The sequence below is a fragment of the Aptenodytes forsteri genome, unplaced genomic scaffold (assembly GCF_000699145.1).
Source record: "Aptenodytes forsteri isolate BGI_AS27 unplaced genomic scaffold, ASM69914v1 Scaffold193, whole genome shotgun sequence".
Lineage (NCBI taxonomy): Eukaryota > Metazoa > Chordata > Aves > Sphenisciformes > Spheniscidae > Aptenodytes > Aptenodytes forsteri.
The window spans coordinates 702524-724655 of NW_008795405.1; the positions used below are offsets into that span (position 1 = coordinate 702524).

General features: G+C 34.6%; 1 protein-coding gene across 1 annotated transcript in view; it reads left to right on the forward strand.

Moving 5' to 3' along the window:
* The window catches only part of TTC6 (tetratricopeptide repeat domain 6), a 76532-nt gene that overhangs the window by 23988 nt on the left and 30412 nt on the right, over nt 1–22132 (forward strand). Inside the window, exons 7-18 of the mRNA XM_009280899.1 lie at nt 801–914; nt 5193–5620; nt 7314–7800; nt 10111–10240; nt 11745–11920; nt 12347–12483; nt 14614–14783; nt 15260–15380; nt 16688–16838; nt 18175–18257; nt 19363–19439; nt 20311–20471. Of these exons, the coding sequence (XP_009279174.1) occupies nt 801–914; nt 5193–5620; nt 7314–7800; nt 10111–10240; nt 11745–11920; nt 12347–12483; nt 14614–14783; nt 15260–15380; nt 16688–16838; nt 18175–18257; nt 19363–19439; nt 20311–20471 (2235 nt within the window). The remainder of the gene's footprint in view (nt 1–800; nt 915–5192; nt 5621–7313; nt 7801–10110; nt 10241–11744; nt 11921–12346; nt 12484–14613; nt 14784–15259; nt 15381–16687; nt 16839–18174; nt 18258–19362; nt 19440–20310; nt 20472–22132) is intronic.

The following is a 22132-nucleotide window of genomic DNA, read 5'->3' on the forward strand; positions in this document are numbered from 1 at the left end:
ATTGTTTAATCTTCTACAATAATAAAGTTCCTGGTAGTAATTATTCTTAATTACCACTTGCTATTATATTATCTTGCTTAATGTATTTACATTTATGTTGAAAGCTACTTTTGCATACTTTTTCTTCTGCTATGCTATGCTGGCAGGGATTTCTATTAAAATGTAATAAAATATTTCATATATTTAACAAAGTCTATTTTAGAAAATGCCAATGTTTTTGAGTTTTGAAATGTTTTGAATGTAAAATCTCCACTGTGATTACATTATTGCGAGGGATGAGCTGTTTATGTAAAAGGGCATGCCTATTTTATGCCCGTATTTATAGCACTCTGCACCTTCATATGGCAAAGGTTACAGAGAAACTAGCATTTCGTGACCAGTTCACACTCCTGTGCAAGAGATAAAGCACACTTATGCATGGATTAATTGATAGCAGGAATAAATTTGACATAGTTCCCCATCTCCTAGCCTTACTATGACCAAATGGAGAGCTGTGTTCTTGTTACTATATGGACTGCTGCGACCTGACATAAATTACCAAAGCTAAAGAAAAAAACCTTAGAGACAGTTTCCTCAGGTCTCTGCCCCTTTTGCACCATGTAATTCTTGATCACATTAACGAACATGCTCCATCAGAAGCCTAGGATAAATGGCTTCTGTGATGTTGGTCTTGATTGTCATAAATCTTTAGCTCAAATACATTATAGGCTTTATATATTTATCTGTTACTATGTTTTCTGTAGCTGACTAAAATAATAGTATGGAACGTATTCAAATATGCAACTATATTAATATTTCAGAGCAATGTGATTGAGGATGTTGTATTTGAAGACTTTTTCACTGATCATGAAGAAGAGTTAGAAGCTGAGCAAGATGGTCATGATTTCTATGATTATGGACTGGTGTGTATTACGGTACAATTTTTTTTAATGTAACACTAAAGATTAGCAAAACAATTCATAGTTTGAAGATCTAGTCATAAGATGAAATATTTTTATGTTGCTGACTTCTAGAAACAGTTTTATGTTAGATATTTGTTCATTTTTTAATAGTTAGAAATTGCTAAATCTCATTTTTTGAAACTTGAGACTGTGCTTGGAAAGAGTCACTGCATATTTTAAAGATGCTTCTTATTTTGCATTATTATAGCATTAGGTGATGATTTAGGGGCGGGCCTGTGACAGGCTTTGAGTAATATGACATCTCAGTGGAGCGGCTTACTGGATGTTCCACTATGGCCAGACATATAAAAAACTGCAAGAGTCAAGAAGCAGAATAGGGGGAAAAAGATGTTTCCAAGTGTGTGAATTTTTTTTTACCTAGAATTTAACTGAATGTAATATTAAAGGATAGGCAAACAATTCTATGCAGGTGATTTGCAAGTGAAAGATTGAAGTGTGGTTCTAAGCTGCAGTGTGCGTCTTTCCAGTTACAGAATCCTGACTGTCTCAAACACCGTTGATCTAGTTCATGGAGGCAATGTAGGAAATGAGAGCTGTAGGCTCCACAGAGAACCTGAAGTGCCTAATGGTGGTGTTCAGTTGTATGTGTTTACATAGGGTTAGCTATTTCAAGTGAATAGATCCGAGAAGTGGAAGTGGGTAAAAGCTTACCCAAATCCCATGGGAAGTAAGCTGAAAATATTTCTCTGCCAGAGAATTTGAGGTACAACTGAGTGTTCTGGTAGCTAAAACACAACTGAAACCTTGGAACTGGCTGGCGATGTTGCCGAGACCTCCGCTGGAACTGAGGAAAACTAATGCATGAGTGGATGTATTTGCAGCCAGAAATGGGCAAACTGAGGCTAGCATATTATTACTGCAGCTGAGTCCCCAGGTATAATTTACTGTTTGGAGGCACTGTTTTATATAAAAATTTAGGGCTCCATCTGCAGCTTTGGACTATTAGAGCGGTTAAGATCTGTTGGATAACGTGTTTCCTATTTGAAGGTGAAACATGCTGGGGAGGACATGCTTGCTTTTGTCCTTGAAAGAAGCTTTTTTAATAGTGACTATGGCTATCTGAGAATATGTCATTCAAGAGTATGTGACTTGTAGATGACATGGAAGTGGAACAAAAAGATAAATTTGATTACGATAAAGGAACACTTGCTGGTTTGAACATTTCTTGCAGGAGCTGGCTAGAAATAATGAGGAGAATCTTATTATTTAGTATGTCAAAAAGGAAGAATTCTGCGATCAGCTTTGCACATCTCCTACATACTCTGGCAGCAGCAACTTAAAATAGTTATTTTGTGTTTGGCTAAAAACTATTTGGAATTTTGTATCATGTTTGACTTCAGGCACAAAGATGTTATGGCTGTATATGTAACTATAAACTGATTTAGAGTTGTCCAGCAGAGATGAAAAGTGCTGGTAGTCCTTTGCCTACAGGTTGACTGAGCCATTAGATATAATAATTGGAAGTAATAAAGTCTGCAGTTACTAAAATATTATATTTTATTCCATGTTTACTTGTGGACCTATTGGGAATGTCTCTTTTACTGAAAAAGAAAACTGTTACTATGGTACAAGTAGGTCTATTAAGAACAACAATTAAAAACAGATGAAGCACATACAGATTCTCAGGAAGAAGTAATAGTCTCACTGGAAATTATGGTTGTGGTGATGTTGTGGCCAATTTTTTGTCTGGGATTCCAAAGATAGGAATGTGCGTGTGGCTAATGTCATTTAAGGCAGAGTGAATATGACACTTTTAAGAAGTGTTTGGCTTAAAATATGTTCATTGGAAATACATCTCCATACACGCAGTAAATTCACTAGGTGTTCAACAGTATGGCTTATTCACAGTGTGCTCTGAGATTGGAGCATCTACAGCACATATATAGAGTATGTCCACTGACTGTGCTTGCTCTTTAGCATTAATCTATATGAGTATGTTGAATGTGTCTCGGATTTTTGGACATCTGGCAGTGGAATGGGCTTAAGACATCCAGAAATCCAGACAAATGCAGTCCTTACTTCACTCTGACAAAGGTGTGGTTGTGTTTTTGGTGAAAATGCAGATTCCTTTGGACATTAGCTCGATTTTTGGCAGTCTCTGCTTTTAAAAGCAGAATGTATCTGAAAGCTCTATTCATGTTAGGCTCAGACTAATTCAGACTTATTTTGCTTTTTGTTTTATCTATAGACAAAAAGTTTACTGAGAAGATGCCAATCCTTGCCCGATTTTTCTAACAGTGAGAGCTCAGAGGTATTATTTTATATTTACTTGTATTTGTTCCTGGACTGTGATTTTGTGGAAGAAATTCTTCCACTGAACTGAATCGAGCTTAATATTTTCCTATTAGATGCAAAAGTGAGTCTAAAAGGTCTTTTTCAAGTGGATTGGTTACATTAAATAGGAGAACATAGCTCTGCAGTGAAAACCCCTGTTAACTTTACAGGCATTTGGATAGAGATAAGTGTGAGTAGTCTGTACTCTAGCTAACCTGAAATGAGTGGAACAACATATCTGAGTAAAGATTTTGCGGTATCAGGTCCTTGGATTTCAGACACGTAAGGGCATCAATGTTGTCAAGTTTCCAATCTGTAAAGTGCTATGTACTTTTATGGCTATTGAAGTTATGTTAGCTGTTTCACAACATACTTAAAGCAGCAATAAACTCTGCAAATTTTACACTTGTGCAAAGATGACCTTGATAGCATTATACAAGTAATATTTTATTAACAAATTTGATTTTGAGTAAGATTTTGAGGAGTATGTATTTATTTAAAACTCCTTTATAGTCCATAAAGACCTGCTTAAAATGTTGTGACCGTGTTATTTTAAAGACGGACATGAAAGATGGCAGCAGTTTGTATGCGATGATAAATAAAATAATTTAAACACCAGATTTGCAATTTGAACTAAGCATTGATGCTTGATTCTTAAAATACTAGTTTCATATTCAACTAGAAGTAGTCTTGTTGAATTCAGAAAGCAGTCCTTTAGCAAAATTATGCACAGTTCATTAAAAGAATTTATCAAGTAACAATTCAATATTTATGCAATTTGCAGTCAAACTATTTGATCTGGTGATAAATGACAGCTAATGATAGATACATGTAGTGGTAAATGATAGCTTTACATTGAGTTTCAGCTTTTTAATAAATCAGTATGAAGCTTTTTTAAAAATATAATTTTCCTAAAGAAAAGCAGCACACTTGTCACATTGAGATTTTTTTTTTTAATCTTTTCAAAACTTCACAGGGTATAATGCATTACCACAAATAAAGAATGAAAGGTATTTAGTTACTTAAATGGAGTGCTTTAAATTATTATTAAAATAAACTAAAGGCTGATGCAGTGTCTTTCAAATAAATACATAAATTAAATAATTCTTAGCAGACATTTGTAACCAAGTATTGAAAAAGTGCTTCTTTGGGTCTAATGAAAAATTTTTCAAAATTATTCAATGCTTCATTTATTTTTTCATTTATTTTATTTATTACTGACAAGTGTTTCCCTCTGTAAATTTCAGGCAGTGGGCATGAACTTGCATTTTAATTTCTTTGCCAAAGCTGTGTTATACCTAATATTATAGTGCAAGTTAGTGAACTGGGATTAACAAAAAGACTGAGAAGCAATACATTTGCTATTGCAAATAGTACTTGCTTAATAATTAATAACAATTAAACACCAGAGGATAACAATTATTCTTTCCGTTTTGATTTCGTTAGGTGATTCAGGGATGGGGACCCAAAGTATGAGGGTGCCTAATTCCATTCAGTTATTAACTGTGTTTCCATATAATACAATTGTACTTCCAGACATTATACAGAGTCCTCCTGTCTCTTCTTCTGAGTTCATGAGCATATCTCAGTTCATCTTTTTGTAAATGTCACCACCAGTGGCATACATTTTTATTTTATAATTTAACTTTCCTACAAGGACTGGGGGTATTTAATTCAAATTTCTTGTGATACTTTTTAGAGAAGATTGATTTTAGCCCTTTTTGAGCTTCAAATAACTTTGAATTAATGTTTCAGATCTCTTTGCTTTGACACATATCCTGAGGTATGCAGATCTTTTTTCCCATTAAATACTCTAATTTTTCTTCAACAGTATAGTCCCCATGTCGCTCTTTTTTTCTTTACAATTTTATATAAAATAAAATCCAGTCCTTTAAAACTAAGGAAATGTGATATATAAATGAACATCTAAATAAATTAAGTTTCCTTTTTTAACAGACAAGTTTGATTAAAAGATCAGTCTCAGCTCTGGAGATGACTGCTTTCAAAGATGAAACTATGTTAAATATGTCAGCTAATTTCAAAACCAGCATGAAAGAGTTGAAGGTTATGAAGCAACACATAGCTGAGCCAGAGGTTGAGACAGAGATCGGGAAAAGCTCCCCTACCAAGCATCTATTGAATCAAATCTGTGATGATCCTCAGTCAATGCAGACAGACATACCAGTAGAAAAAACGCCTACTTTGAGTGGACAAGAGGATACTGAGAATGACATTGTTCTTGTGGAGCGACCTCAAAAGGCTGGGATTAAACACGCTGTTTTCCCAAGAAGAAAGAAAACAAAGAAATCAAAGAAAATAATAAACCCTAGAAAATTAGAAGCTGTGATTAAGAAATTAAGTCAACCCCCGAAGATTCTTAAAAGGTTTTCTTTAATTAATTTGTATTGCCTTTTTAAAGAATGTATTTTAATTTGTAGCCATATTATCTAATTACAGGTTTCCTCTTTTTTAATATTAAATATTGCTATGAAATTAAGTAATAATAGTTTGGTTATTTAGGAATAATGTACATTTTTTTAATGCAAAGAAAAAATACATACTGCTCAGATATCTTTAGGACATTTAGTATATACTGCACTTTAAATAGAAATGGTGTTGCTTCATGCAACAACAGAAGAAGTTTTATCTAAGTATAAATGCATGATTAAAATGGTCAGACTTCTTTCTTCTGAAAGACAAGGGGGAAATTCTAAGTTCTTAGGAAACTGAAATGCTAGGCTAGACTAACCTCCTTTGTACCATGAACTTCACAGATTATATCAGACAAGTAGTTTGCTTTTTACCTTTTATTTTCATGTATCACTCAAAATATTTTTCTAGTGAGTGTTTATTATTTATGTACTTCAGATATGGGGTACCTTAGAAAATATTCAACTATTAAAAAAAAAGAAAAGAAATTAACATTCTTGCTAGTTTTTTGACATTTCTTAAATACTTATGCTTGAAGTGTGACCTGCAAAAAACCCCCGAACGTTGTCTGTTTTTTGTGTACAGCCATATGCGTCCACATTGTACTTACACTGATGCTCAGGCCTGGTCCTTCAGACCAGTTTTCCATTCAGCTTTTTTCTTCTGCTTTTAGGCACCTTTCAGTAGGTTTATTCTTAAGAAAATCAGATACTTAAATGGTGTGATATACTGGTATAGTGAGCTGTGACTAAGGGAGAAGGTGGCCTTTTTCCAAAGTCTTGTTTTAGGGGTACTGTATGTTCTTTGCTGTCTAAGGCTTTCATATCAGTTTTGCTAAACCAAGGGGATTTCATCTTTGCACTATTTTGCATGTCATTCATGCATGGGCCTGCTACATTTTTTATTTAATTTCCCTTTCTTGTTCTAGTAGGAGCCTTATGTATAAAATATTATAAAAATTAGGTACATAGTATTCTAAATATATATATGTTTAAAATATTTTCTCTGTATTCCCTTCTGATATTGTCTTCTGTGTTAGCAAGGCTAGTATTTTTTGTGATAAAGATTAAGTGTTTCTGTAAAGGCTTCTGTTTCTTTCACTTCGACGTCTCAAAGCAGATGTTGATATTGAATATTTGTGAAGGTTCTCATCTTGGAAGCTATGAATTTTCCCAGATTATCATTTTGGAAATGTCCTTGTAAATTCAAGTGCTTTTTTTCACCTCTGGGTGGTGCTTCTTCTGCTTATATTCTCATGGCCTCTTCCTAATACCACTGGAATCTAGCATTGATATATTCATCCATCTAGGATTTATCATCATTTAGCCAGGCTGGTAACTGTCCACTCTGAGATACTGTACTTAGGTTTAGCATTGTCCTTGTAAACCTAAGTTAGAAGCTTTTGGAGGAAAGAAGCATGCAACTGCAAGTAAGTGCTGAACATTCTGGGGACGTGAATCATTCAGAACAATTCTGCTTACCTGCAGCTTCAATAATGGTTTTTGAGAATGGCTGATAAGTTAAAAAATTATCATTAACAAGAGAGCTAACAATAGGTTTTTGAATAGTTGTTGACTGGCAGATTGCAATTTGATATTGTTAATATATCTGGGAACCTTTAGTTAATTTCAGCATATTTTTCCGTAGGTCTGTGTCTCTGGAAAGGCTTCCTATTAATGATAAATTCAGTATCAAGGTGTCTTCAGCAATCAAACAATATCAGAGCCCCAGCATCCCTTGTTTGTTAGATTTTGAAAAGTTTGCAAAAGTGAGGGGTGGAATTCCAAAAGAAACTTCTGCTCGCATGTGGGCCAGTGGAATATGGAACTGCTGGTTTGATGAAACTTTCCCTCCTAGAGGGACTGCTTCTGAGGAGAAGGATACTGGATTACTAAAAGGAACTGGTACGGTGGACTCTCAAGAAGCAAATCTACAAATAGAACTAGTTGACTCAATACAGCCTGTTCTTCTTGAAGGTGCAACAGTTAGTATCGAAGATTTAGAAAAAGAAATAAGACAACTGACTGAGCTAATAGAAAAGGAAGAGCATCCTTCAGCTTTTCACTACTGCAGGCGTGGAGCAATACAAAGAAAGTTAGGCAAGTTAAAGTCAGCTATGGATGACTTGGAAAAAGTAAGTTTAATGCCAAATTTTACTTCTATCAAGCACCTTTTTTTTTTCAACTGAGTGTCTGAATTCTTCAACAGGTGAAGAACTAGAAGCAGGGGAGCTGATAACTAGCTGAACGCTGCCACCTTTTACCTTTGTATGACAGCATGATCCAAGTTTAGTCCTGCAAGAATGAAGATGCAGGCTCTTAATAAACTGTGCTTATTTACCCTAGTGTTCTCCAAGCACCATAATGTTTCTCTGGAGACCCTTGCTCAGGATACAATACTCCTAAATGGAGTTGGAGATAGGATAGACAAAAAGGACAGAAAGTGTTTTGCTTCAAGTTTTGCTGCTGGCAAGTTGACAAATACATTTTCAATTTCTGCAAAAGCATAGTAAGCAAATAAATTGAAAAGTCATGTATTTCCTGTTTGTAATTAAACTATCATTTGACACTAAGATTTTATACAATAACACTAGTGTTTTTCTATGTAAGTTTATTTTTTCAACACTTTTAAGTTCCCTTTATAGTGCTACAAACCTGCCATTACTTCTGCCCAAGACCCTGCACAACTAGAAAGAAACAACCAAAACAGAATAAAAAAATTGCTGAAAAAACAGAAATGAAAAGAATATTTTTAAAGTCTATAATTTAAATGTGGAAGCTGTGAAAGCTTTCAAAGGAATTCTTTAAACAATGGTATAGTTCTGCATGCTTGTGAAACCTGGGTAGAGAAGTCATGTGTTGTACTTTCAGTATGGTATTTTCACTGTCATTTAACATCTATATTACACACAGCTAGTCATAACCAGGTTGGGACCCCAAAGTACTTCATCCTATATATAACGTCGTACAGCAAAAGATGTCCTTCTTTCCTTAGCCAACATCTTGGCTCTTAACACAGCATTTGGTGTTTGGAGAAGCAATCCTCAGCAGCTGCTTTGGGGTTCATGATCCTTGTACTGGAGTGCTTGATAATGCAAGATTGAACCAGATCTTTTGTGTTGATATTGCTCTCTGGCAGTAGAACACCATCAATCTGCCAGTGTCCCTGAAAACAGACTTAACAACAGGCACCTTTAAATAATATAAATAGCATTTCTTTTGCTAAAATGCAAAACTCAGTTGGCTGGAATATTTGGAAATGTGTGGAGGAACGAAACAATGAAGTACAAAACAGCTTGGCTTCACGTTGGTTTCTGAATTCCTTTCAGCTAACAGTCTCAAGCCACAGTAGATTTTAAGGAGGCTCACAGTGTGTCCTGCAGTGAGATCCACCCTTCATATTTTACTCTGTTTCTAGAGTTTGCTTTTCCCAAAATGCATATTGTCTTAGGGTGAAATTTCCTTTTATAACACCATTTCTGTTAATGCTTCTCTTGGGGATAAATCTATATTTTTTTTATTTTTAATGGGACATAGGTACCTATTTTATGCACCTGCAATCTGTACATATTACTTTCCAAACTTCATAAATTATCTGACCAGAAAATTGACTATATTCATAGAAACACAATGATTATCTTGTCTTTTTTATTTACCCCAAACTTTAGAAACAGACTGTCAAGGATCTGAAAGGCTAAAAATTCCACACCCTGGCAAAGTGGTTCATTGACCAATGGGCCAATACCAACTGACAAAATTGCTTGCCATTGCTATTGCATACTTTAGTGAAAACATTATTGACTTTGCTCTTTAAGATATATGAACACAATTCCTATGTAGTTTATGGATCCTAGAAATAGTTTATAGACCAAAATTTGAGAATTACTGTTGTAGCAGAAGAGTCTCAGATTTGTATCAGTCTCTATATTTCCATATGGCTGTTAAGTGTGTGTTATAATGAACATATGTGAAATATCTTATTTGATTGATAATATCTGTCAAGTGATTTTTGTTAGGGGATGTTAAGTGCTTTCTATAGGAATCATAACAGCATGGTTTGAAAAGCTGATTCCTTTTTCACAGGGACAGGTTAATTCTTACTTTCAGATAGAAGAATTCTGACTTCTAGAAATAGTTCAGATAACTATTTTAAAGAAATCATCAAACATGGTAATATCCCAGCTGATCAATATTTTGTGCTGAATATTCTGGTAGCTTGGACTCTGATTCTGCATATGTGTAAGTACATGATGCTTTTAAATAAACAAGTGACATCAGTAAAATTTTTCAGATTTTTAGGTTAAATAAAAGTTTGTCAGTCTAGGAATTTTCTTAAAAAAATAATTTCAGTCCAAAAATGTTCTCATTTCCTATGTCCTATTGTTACCACACTTGAGAAGTTCCTTCTGCAATATAAGTAAGTTATTTACTTATTTTATTTATAGGCTATAAGCTTAGAACCACTACTGCTTAATGCTTACTGGCATAGACATTTGATTTACCTCTTTCAAGACAGAATTTCTGCTGCTTTGGATGACCTGAAATTTATAACTAAATGGAGCAAAAATAAAGCAGGTAAGTATCTATTGAAGTATAACTTAACAGTTCATTTTTCATAGTGTTTTTTCTCTAGTTGCTTTTGGCCCTAGTTCTGCAAATGTTTTTGTATGTATTTAAGCTTACATCAGTTGTTTTACCCATATTATAAAAAGATTATAAAGCAGACATGAATCTTCAAAGGTTTGGGACAGAAGTTGGGTTTCTAAGGCAAAAATAAGTACTTCATTTTAGTGTGTTTTTAAAAAATGCCAAAAAAAAAAAAAGGATGACTTATGGAAATTGTATCCGTTAATTTAATGGGGAAAGCTGATAACAATCCTGTAATGGAGACAGTGTGCTATTGTGCTTCAGTCAGCCCTGTTCTGCCATACCCTTTAAACTGGGAAGGAGGAGCTTAAAAGGGAAAGATACCACCTGGTTGACAGACCAGGCTCTGCAGGTCAGGGAAAGTGATTCCCCTCAGCCAGGTTGTGATGCTGCACTTCCAATACTTTGTCCAGTTTTGGAACCCCTGGTATGAGAGAGACAAGCTGGAGAGAGTCTATTGGAAAGCCATTAAGATGGTCAGGGTGTTGAAGAGTATCTTGTTTTACTGAATCTTTAAGTTGTGAAATAATCAACTATAATGATTTTCAAAACTTTCAAGGGGTCTGGAGCCTAAGCTGTATAAGGAAAGGCTGAGGGAGATGAGTGAGTTAGCCTGGAGAAGGTAAGGCTAAGAGGGAAGTCTGTTCTCAGCTACATAATGGGTGGCAGCAGAGAAGACAGAATCAGACTCTTCTGAGAGATGCACAGCAAAACAGGAGGCAATGGTCACAGGTTGCAACAAAGGAAATTTTAATTGGACATGGACTTGGAAGTGCTGAGCATGACGTTATATGGCATGGAATATCCCCTTGGCCTTCTTAAGTCAGCTGTCCCAGATATATGTCCCTTCCCAACTTCTTGCCCACCTCTAACCTACACGGTGGGGAGCAGGCAGAGTGGGGGGAATAAAGAAATAAATAAGTAAAGCCTTGACACTGTGCAAGCATTGTTCAGCAAGAGCTAAAACATTGTTGTGTAATCCACACTGTTTTAGCCACAAATCCGAAACACAGCACCGTATGGGTGGTTATAAAAAAAGTTAACTCTATCCTGACCAGACCCAATACAGTGGGATAAATATTGTGTGGGCCCATTTAAACTAAATCTCTTTATATTTGTTTGTGATCAACAGGTTACACTAAATTGCTTGATGGACCATTTCTGCAGAGCTCTACAGAGAGCAACGATTTTTAGTACCTGTGAATCCAGCAAGAGCTATCAGTTTAGAGCTGCATGAGCTCCACGATTGAGCACACAGCCATAGCTCTAAACTTTTGAGTTCTGTTGCTCAGATTAAAACAGGACTTCCCAACCTTTTGTATCATCTACTATTCTATTTCTACTGCTCCTGTTAATTACCCTGTAAGGAGGAGATGACTTATTGTTTTGGGCTGCTACATAGTGCCTTTTATATTTTGGGTGGTTGTTTCAGATACATACCTGTCAATGGCTGAAATTTACAGGAAACAAGGTGATAATACATTGGCAATCATCAATTATAGCTCTGCGATACAGTGCAACCCTACAGATGATGACATTTATTTTAGGAGAGCTGAGTTGCATTTTGAGGAAAATCAATTGTTATTGGCCATGGATGATTATGCCAAAGTAAGTTCACTTTTTTGTATTGTTACAATAATGTAGTAACTTTTGTGTAACTTTAGTAAAAGTAAACTGTATTTGGATATATCTGGCAAGTAGCTTGGAGAATGGATATCCTTTTAAATAAATGATGTTTAAAAAAAAAAATCAGTGCTATGGAAATAAATAAGTAATTTTCTGTTACTCCTGCCAGCTAATCCAATAAATTACTGAATGTCTACAAATTATCAGCCACTAATAAGCTTGCATCACTACTTTTTTTTATTTCACTTTACAGTTAATGGAAATGACAATAGACATTAAAGGACAAAGGAATAAAAAATCTGAGAATAAAAGAATATATTATTTTTATGCTTGGTTAAGACTTTTAATCATTAGAAATAATAAGAATGAGGAATAACATCACGTACTACTTTATTTTTTTCATTATAGTGTTTTCAGTATAACCCGAAAAGAACAGATGCACTTATGAAACATGGAATACATTTCTTTGATTGTTCAGTTTTGACAGCAGCTATTCAGGATTTTACAGCTGTGATCAAGGAAGACCCCAGCAATGCTCAGGCGAGGTAGAATATATAGTTTGACAAAAGTATTTGAATTTTAAGTGGATTATTAAAATAGTATTAATATGTAAAAGACTGAATATGCATTAAACAATAATAAAGCAATTGCATTTCCAAAGAGGTGTCTAATAGAAATAGAATAAGACTTCTAGGCCGTGATATTCATTGGGGAATCTTTGTATTACTTTAATGACTTTGGATTAGTCCCTAGACCTTAATTTAGCTAAGCACAGAACCATGTGCTCAGATCCCACTGGACTAATGCAAATATAGAGTCAGTTGGACTTAAGCACGTGCATATGTGCTTTGCTCTAAAGAGCTGCATTTAAATACATGCTCAAAGTGAAGAATGTCCTTAAGGATTACATAGTTCTATGCCTAATTTCCATTGGTTGCCTTGACACTTCTAGTTTTAACATTATGCTGAGTTAATGTTTTCTGTGAAAAATTTGAATTATGAATGAGAAGCATCTTTATTTTTTAATTATAACGATGATTTTTAGGTTTGACTTACAAAGATTGAAAAAAAATTATATGACTTCCCTACTAGAAAATGTGATATTAAAAATATCATTCCTGCAAAGATTTACATTCTTCTTATACTCTATTCTGGATTCATGAAAACAGATGTAAAATAAAAATAAAAGCAGATATTCAATACCGGAGTATGATACCTGAATTTAGATGTCAGCTTGTTGTATCCATGGGATGTAGGTGTCTGAGCAGCCATTATCACCAAGGACTCCAATCAATACAGTTAGTAGACTGAATATAGACTCTTCTATAAAGCCTGGAGAGCTGTTCAGCTAAACAGCCAGTAAGTGTATATTTTTGGATGAACTGAATTGCTCTCATCTCCTTGGATTATATTGAGTAGATCTTCCTTAACTGTAACGGAAAGTCAGACACCTAACATATGTTGTAGACGTCTACAAATAGACACCTAAGTTCAGATGTCTTATTCTGGAACTGATTCCCATCCAAACTGAATAGAAATGGCCTGGGAAGGATTCCCCTATGTGTATCTTCTACTTGTCAGTCATCTCCTTCATCACAGGGAACCACAGAATCATGCAAAGCTTTCTTATGACATTAGGTTCCTGTCCTACTAAAGTAATTTACAGATGCTTCTTAAAACTCTGACTTTGAAATAAAATCTTGAAGCAACATAAAGCTGCATTTGGCTTCCTGAAATCCACTAGTTCATTGAGGCTCACACGTTGATGTGTGGGCTCTGTGAATAGTCCTAGTGAGTATGATTAGTATCGGCGCCTTGTGTTTGTGTAGAGTTAAATTCTTGAGGAACTGACTTTACTGTGTTAGACTGAAAAAGGAATGGTATATATTTTGCATGATAACTCTGCATAGAAGTGGGATGTGGCATAAGACCTGCTTAATAAGTGAAAGTTATCTTCAGTAATACAAAAATATGTTTTATATATTACATTTTGCATTGATAAAATAATTTTCCAGCCGATAAAATAATTTACAGCCATTGCTGTCTATTTAAACTTTTTCACCTGTGCTTATGATTTATCTTGTTTAAATATATTGCTAGCTTCCTGAATCTGAGGGAGGACTAGTGTAAAATAGTAGGATCTGATTTTGTAAACTTGTCTGTTTGAAAGAAATATTGAAGAATAGAATGGATGTTTTCAGAAAGCTTTTAATAGTAATGAGGGCGGTTTTATATTTTTTTCTTTTAAACCAGATTTAACAAAATCTGGTATTTCCCATACAGAAACTGCTGCACCAATAGACTATGGAACTTGGAGAGAGTTCAGTTTAACTCTGTGATGCCCAAAGCTCATATGGGGTTCTAGTATATTGAACTTGATTTATGCAAGTGCAGTGATCTATCTATATGGTATAGATTACCGGACTTTGTTCCTTCAGACTTGCTTTATTAAATTCAGAAAGAAAATTGAATGTTTATTCTATTTTTCAACATTTTTTTTCCTGAATAATTACTTCAAGATTGCATGACAAAAACAATGGAAGAACTCTTGGTATTGTTGACTCAACCTGTTAATATTATAAATAATAGTCTATGACTTCACACTATGATTTCATTCTGTAGGTATAATTTTCTAAGGGAAATGATGTTTAAAGAGAAACTTTCTTCCTTATTAGGCTGTATCGAGGAAGAGCATATGCTAAGCAGCAGCAGTATAGAAATGCAATACAAGACTTGGCAGCAGCGGTTCACCTAGACCCTTCTTGTTGGTTAGCATTCTACTATAGAGGTTGCATACTACGACAGATTGATCCAAAAAGAGCTGTGCAGGACTTCAGTGTTTCTGGTATTGTTTGTTTCTTTTAATGGTGTGTATGTTTATTACGGTCCTTCAACCATTCACCAGTAATTACTATACTGCAATATAACACAGATATTTCATGTTGCAAATATTGAAATTTATGGTTGTCATTCAGTGTTTGGTAATAAATTGCTCCTTTTCATTTCTATTAAGTTTGCTATTAGACATTGACTCTTGCTGCTGTTGTTTTTCTTCAGTTATTTTGCCTCTGCTTCTTAAGCTTTTCTGCTTCACTTTTAACAATTCGAGTGGGTGTAACTGAGAATTATAAATGTCTTGAAGGTATTTCATGCCACAATGAACAGTTTCTGTTATGATCTAATATGTTATGGTTTATCTATGATATTTTATAAAACTCTAAGAAAACTAGAGGAAAAAGTAATGTACAAATAAGTTGCATGGAGTAACTGAAATATATGTGAATATCTGAACAGTTGATTTTTGTTCTTCCTCTCCCACAGTACTCATCAATGACACTCAGGAAAACTTCTGTTCTTTTCTTCATCGTGGGATTGTTTACTCAGAACAGTGTCAATGGTCATTTGCAATCTGTGACTTTCAAAGTGTCCTAGCTTTGGACAGGTGATTGGACTTGGGAATTTTAATATATGTTGTTTATATTCTGATTACCTGAGGGCATAAAAGTACTAATAAAGGAATGTAGAATCAGAAATGTTATTCAGGAAATAGACTGGAATTAACCTACACAAAAAAATAACGTTGTCTTCTTTTAGTATCTTTTGCCTCATTTGCTATAGTCTGAGTATAATAAAAATAATTATTAATGTATTTCAAAATTAAATTTTATTTTGCTTTATATAGCAACTTGGCAAATAAATTATTCAGGTTTGGCAGACAAAAGATGAAACTGAAGTCCTAATTAAAGTTGCAATAATAATTTCATTAGTCTTTTGGGAGGGAATTTGTCCACAATGCAGGTAAAAAGTTAAACTTTTTTTTTCCCCAAAAGAAAATGCCACAATGTTTTCTTTAGCAAAAGCCAGTAAATGGTGTCCCTGAAATAAAATAAAATTAAAAAAAATGCTGTTTATGGTCCTTGATAGTTGGTGACTGAAGATGATGTGGTTTCTCTGAATTGCATTTCTTCCTACCACTTAAAAATACTTCAGAAACAGATTATATCTGTAGCAGCCCTGCCATGGAAACAGTCTTACAATATGCAACAAGCCTCCCATACCAGTTAGCTGCATTAATTACCTTACTCTAAAGGTACTGAGTTCTTGTTCAGCCTTGGGCAACCTCAACAGTCCTGTCTTGAGCAAAGGTTTCCATTCCGATCTGTGGCAGGCCTAAAGACCCCTCAGCTCTTCCTTTGTCTTGGCTCTGCTGTAGGAAGTCTTGAACTTTGTGTAGAAACAGTCTGTAAGAGTGGGCTGCACAAGATATTGCAGACCTTGGAAACCCAGGTCTCCCTAGCAGCTAGCCAAGTGAAATGACAGAAAATAAGGGAGCAGGCTAGATGGAAAACATGTAAGCTTTGTCAGTCTTTTAAAACTACAATGTGTTTTTAACGTTGAAGAATTCAGTATTTCTCGGTGTATTCAGTATATACAAAATTACCAGCTAGCTCTATTTCTAGTCCAGCTTCTACAACAGAGACTTGTCATAATTTCTTCACAATTAACATTTGGAGTGCTGCTTTTGGTGATCAGAGAGCCTCTAGTGTGCAGCCAAACTTCACAAGCTACTGAAATTGTGTTTTTTAATGAGCTATCTCCTCTGCTGGCAATTACTATTCTTTAGCTCAGTGTGATCACAAAATAGATGTGTGGTCAATGTCATAAAAGTAGATGAAGCCTGTATAAGTTGTGGTTAATACAATGACGTATTTCATGCAATAACAAAAGGGAAAAAATATCTGTTTTTAGCTCTGTCATCTTTGCTTACCTAAATATTGGTTTGATACTGCTGTTGCATCTCGATCAATACTATGAAGCTATTCGACAATTTACTAATGCCATTGAAATTGATCCTCTCAATGTTCAAGCCTATGTATGCAGAGCGCAAGCATATCATAAGGTAATACATTCCTTTTGCTTTTATTTGCCACTTAATATAGCTTTTTTTATATTTATGGCTGTTGTGAGTATTTTAATACTTATGCCTTGATGTTATACAGATGCTAGAACCTGCTTATAGCTGTAAGTTTCAAGTAGTCCTTGTCACCATAATAGAATTACATACATTGCAATTGTAAAATATTGTTGGCATGTAATGCAACGATACAAAATATTTCAAGTGTAATTTTATCTCTTCTACATCAGTGTACATCTACTCTGAGCTTTAATAAATTTTTTTGAAATAGATTTCAAAAATATTTTTTAAAATATCTATTTTTAAAATATAACTCCCCCCATTTTGAAATAGTGTTTTCTAAACAGAAGTTTCTTGAGAATACTCACTTTTCAGGAAATTCAAATTTTCTTCCACACAAATGGGAGTGAAAACATTTTCAATATTTTAATTTACTGTGAAACAGAATGTTGTTCTACTTCTGCATGGGATTTGAGATTAGTTTCTGCTAGCAGTTGTTTTTCTGAGACCCTCTCAGGAGTACAAGGAATGGAGTATTCAATGTGACCTAATTTCTGTAGATTTCATTGGCAGAATTCAAACAACTGTTGAGTCTCACAGTGCTTAGTTTGTTTTCAAAATGTTTTGAGAAATTGCTTACACTGTTCATTTTCTTCCACAACTAAAGGAAATGGCTTTTAACTCAGAGTCCATCTCATTGGATTGATGATATTTTTTTTTTTTTTTTTTTTTTTTTTTTTTTTTTTTTTTTTTTTTTTTTAATTTCAATGTAAAGCAGTATTCAATGTAAAGCAGTAAAATAAAGCTCAGTACATGCATTCCATCAATGCTGTTCTTTAATGAGAGTTCGAGTTAGCAGCTATCCCAGCTGGATGAATCAGTCCTTGGGATCTTCACTGTAATGATCTCCTTCCTCCTCAGCATCTGAAGCACACTGAATGGGACCACATGCACAGACACTTGAAAAATAAATGCAAATTCATTACAGCAACAAAGATTCATCAGGACATACGTGCATGTGGATCTCATGACCTAATCTCCTTCCTAATAGTCCAGACTCTTCTTTGGATTTTAGAAAAGTAAAGAAACTGTCTGGAGTTTGGATCTGCCCTGTGGGAGAGTATAGAAATATGTAGGGCAAATGTTTTAGGCCTTTATTAAAACATGTTGAGCTCCTTTACAGAGGGCATATGTGCCTTGTGAGTTGTTACCATGTGGGCATTACATCCTGCATAACTGCATTTACAGAAATAGTAATTGTGTCTCCAAATTGTGTTCATATTAGCAATTAAATTGCTGGTTTTTTCTTTATAAATTACAGATTCATAATTTACCAAATGCTGTGAAGGATATAAACAGAGCCATTCATCTTTATCCAAATAAACCACAACTCTGCATATTAAGGTAGGAAAGTGATTAGTCGAGGACTTCACAGATATCTCACTTTAAAAAAAAATTTCCATTTGGAATGCTGTTCGTAGATACCCTTGTATTCTTTGAAACCTGCTCTGAATGGGTTTTAAAAAAATGTCGTATTTTCATAGTGTTTTCAAACCTGAAGAACTTTATTTGCATAGTGTCACCCAACTATTGTAATCATTACCCTGGACGGAGGAACCTTGTTTTGAATACAGGATTCTGCTCTTTGAGGTACATATAGTTTCTGGGGAAAAGGAAGTAAATAGGTGCCATAACAAAAAAGCAAGTTTGAACTTTTAAAAAATTAATAATTTTAAATGTTGTCCCCAAGTGGATGGGTCCTTCACTGATTTGTCTGCAGGATCCATATAATGCAAAGAATGTGAAGGATTCAGTCCAGGCCAATTTAGATTTGAACTATTCTTCTTCCCCATCTTCAGCCCAGTGAGAAGTAGTGACCTTTACCAAGACTAAAAAAAAAAAATTACTAGATAAAACTGTTTCCTCCCCTGAAAATCTGTAAGAACTAAGGAAGAAATGCTAGGATATTATTCCTCAGGTGTATTAGGAGAATTAGTTACTATGTTCCAGTCAATAATACCATATTTTCCCAGTTTTAAGAGTGGGTTTGCTCAGCTTGTCTCTGAGTGTGGTTTGGCTAGCATGACCTCTTATACTGATGCCAATATCTGAAGAAGCAAAAAATTGTCCTTGGAAACAGAATGTATCTATCAGCTATCAGTCTGTGGTGGATTTTAGAAACAGTATTAAGATTATTATTGCAGTTCTTGAGATTGTAGGGATTACTATCTGTGGAATCCAAAGAAAATGTCTTTTTGTAACTCCTATGATCTGAAGAGAGGTAAGCATATAATTTCTTGGTACTGTGATGTGAGAGAAAAAATTAAAAATGCGACAGATATTTCTGAAGGGAAAAAAAGGAAAAACTTTGGATGTTTTTATTGGAAGGCATTATTTTTCCTTTTTCTCTTTTTATACTAATGAAAACATATGTCAGTAGTATTTGCTCTTTGAAAGAAATGCCTGGAAATAGTTCTACTAATCACATCCAACAAATATTTCATTACAGGGGACAGTATTTAATGGAGTTGAAGAAATATGAGCTGGCAAGTTTATGTATTCACCAACTTGCAGAAATGGATGAAGGTAACATCAATTTCCATCAATTTTCCTAGATAGTTGTGAACCATAGCAACAGTCTGTAACCAAGGAATTGTTCAAAAAAATTAAATTCAAGCATGCAAATCGGTTAGTTACCATGAATCAGCTAAAATATAGGAACTTATTATCTAGAGTATTTTGATTGCATGTCTGAAGCCTTTAAAGGTAATAATGGTGTACACTATTTCCTGTACTATCACCTGTGATTTCAGAATTTCCTTTATCTTTTGAGTTCTTGTTTTTTATTTCTACCTTTCAATATCGGTAATTTCTGCTTTAAAGGAATATTGAGTAAAGATTCTGTTCTGTACTTGTGTACAGTCTTTCCTAACAAAATATCAAATAACTTTAGAACTGAACCTTCCCAGTACATTCAAACAGTAAAAATGTTGCAGTATAGTAGTTCCTTGTTATATGCTGGGCATAAAATGGCAGTGTTCAATGCGTCCTGAAGCTCTTGGTGAATCCATATGAATAGCCATACTGTATGAGATTAAATTCCTGTCTCTGGTAGTGACCAAGAGTGGATACACAGGGCACAAGAGCATAAAAACAAAGCAGGCATATGGTGATACTTCCACAGAGCAAAGCCTTCGTAGATGTGGGGAGAGGAAGGTAAATATTTGCAGATGTTTAGCAGTCAAACCACGCTCCTTGATAAATAACTGTTCAACTTCAGACTTTTGTAGGAATTTAGTTTACATTTTTATTTTTATGGATGTTAAAACAAACTTTGATACTCCAAATATTTTAATAGCATTTTAAAGTTTGCATATCATTTAAAGGTATTTTACACTGGAAAACATATAGATTGAAGTAAAAGAGATTATTGTTTTTCATGGTGGTTTCCTTCCAGAATCCTTTATGGCTCAGCCTGTTCAGCAAGCGCTCATTCAGTCATTTTGTCAAAATCACAATAAGGCCATAGAGTGCTTACGTGAAGCTACTGCAACTCAACCTGAGCCTTCAATGTTTGTTATTTTAGGAAAAATACAAATGAAAGCCAAGAAAACTAAGGTTAGAAAAGTTTACATTATATCTATGCCAAGCAAGACAATGTTCTTCTTTCTGTGTTCCTTTAATATTTTATGAAATGTGCTAGTATATAAATAAACCTTCAGAGTACCTCATTGTTTAAATTATAAGAAGACCTGATTAAGAATCTTCAACAGCAGCACTAATAGTTCAGCATAAATTAGGCAATTTTAGTTTTAAAACATTTAAGACGATCAATTAAAAGATACAATTATGTAGACTGAGGTTCACTAGATGTAATAATTTTGCTTCTTTTGAAATAAAATAATACAGAAGTATGTCTAGCATTTTTGTCTAATAAAATGCAGTACAAAAGTTTAATTAATGTATGTGAACTGAATATATAATGTATAGTTACAGGTATTTTCTCAACTTCATGCATATTCATATGTCAAGGGTTTAACCAATGTTGTCACTCCTCTGAGTCCTGCAGTTAGTCAATATTTGAAGCCTGCAGAATTGTTGAAATTGGCAGTATGGATTAGCTGTTTCTTTTTGTACAGTCCTATTTGTTTGTACAAAATGTAGAGTCCTGTTTCCCTAAACACAATGGCAGCAAGCAACAGGTAGACTCATAAAACCTTGAATCTACCTATCTATTGAGTTCTGTATTTGAAATGCACAGTCTTTCTCTTTCCTCTTAGCCTCGTGTTTGCAGGTTCTTTTTAAATGAAAAGGTGTGCACTTTGCAAAAATTATACTTCTGCTCCCTGGGCTTGTACTGGATAAAACCTCTTGATCCATTCAGCTTTTTTCATTAGGCTTGGGTATTTTATTTGTCTCAAACCATAATGGGACATTGCTAGTTCTGCTGTCTTTGAAAGAATGCTGTCAAAGACGGTGACTGTTAGTACGTTCCAATTCAACCATTTCAGTTGTCATGGTTAAGAGGATGTGTATTAGTCATTCCCTGATTTCTCAGAGCACTTCACCCAGAGGTGAGGACTTGCATTGTCACCTCTTCTGGAGAGGAATGACACAATACTCTCAATATGGGAAAATGATTAGACTTCAGGCTATAGTGCCCTGAGAATCAGCCGTGCCTTTAGAATTATATGTGAGTGAGTTCAGGTATCTACAGTTCTTTTTCCTCTTAAAATAAGAGTATTTTTGAATGTAGGAATAGAGAAAAATGATTTTCATATAGCAGTAAATGCAGATCTGTTTTGTTTAAAACTTCTACTACCTTGACAACTTAGGGAGGCGGGTGTAGTATTTGCAGACAGCCCTATGAGCACTGGTATTTCAAACTGATTTTTCTAAACAAATACTTCACCTTCAAAGACTCATTTAAGAAAAAAATGCTGTAATACTGTCCTAGGTACTTGCCCATGCTATCCCCCCCCCCCTGCCACTCATAACTGTCCAGCCTTGGGGCAGATCTCTGGATAATATTCTTAAATTGCTTATTAACCTTAGACAAAACCGAAACAATATTCCCAAGAAATACCAATAGAAGTATCTTAACTACCCAAAGATGTTCAAGATACTGAAAAATTACTGTAATGAAGGAGGAAACATCATAGAAGAAAGTAGCGAAGCTGCCATTCTGTATTTCCTCCACAAAAAACCTCTCAGAGGAAGAAGTATAATTGTCTCCATGAGATGGTACCTGAAGTACAGTAATGGCTTCAGTACAAAGC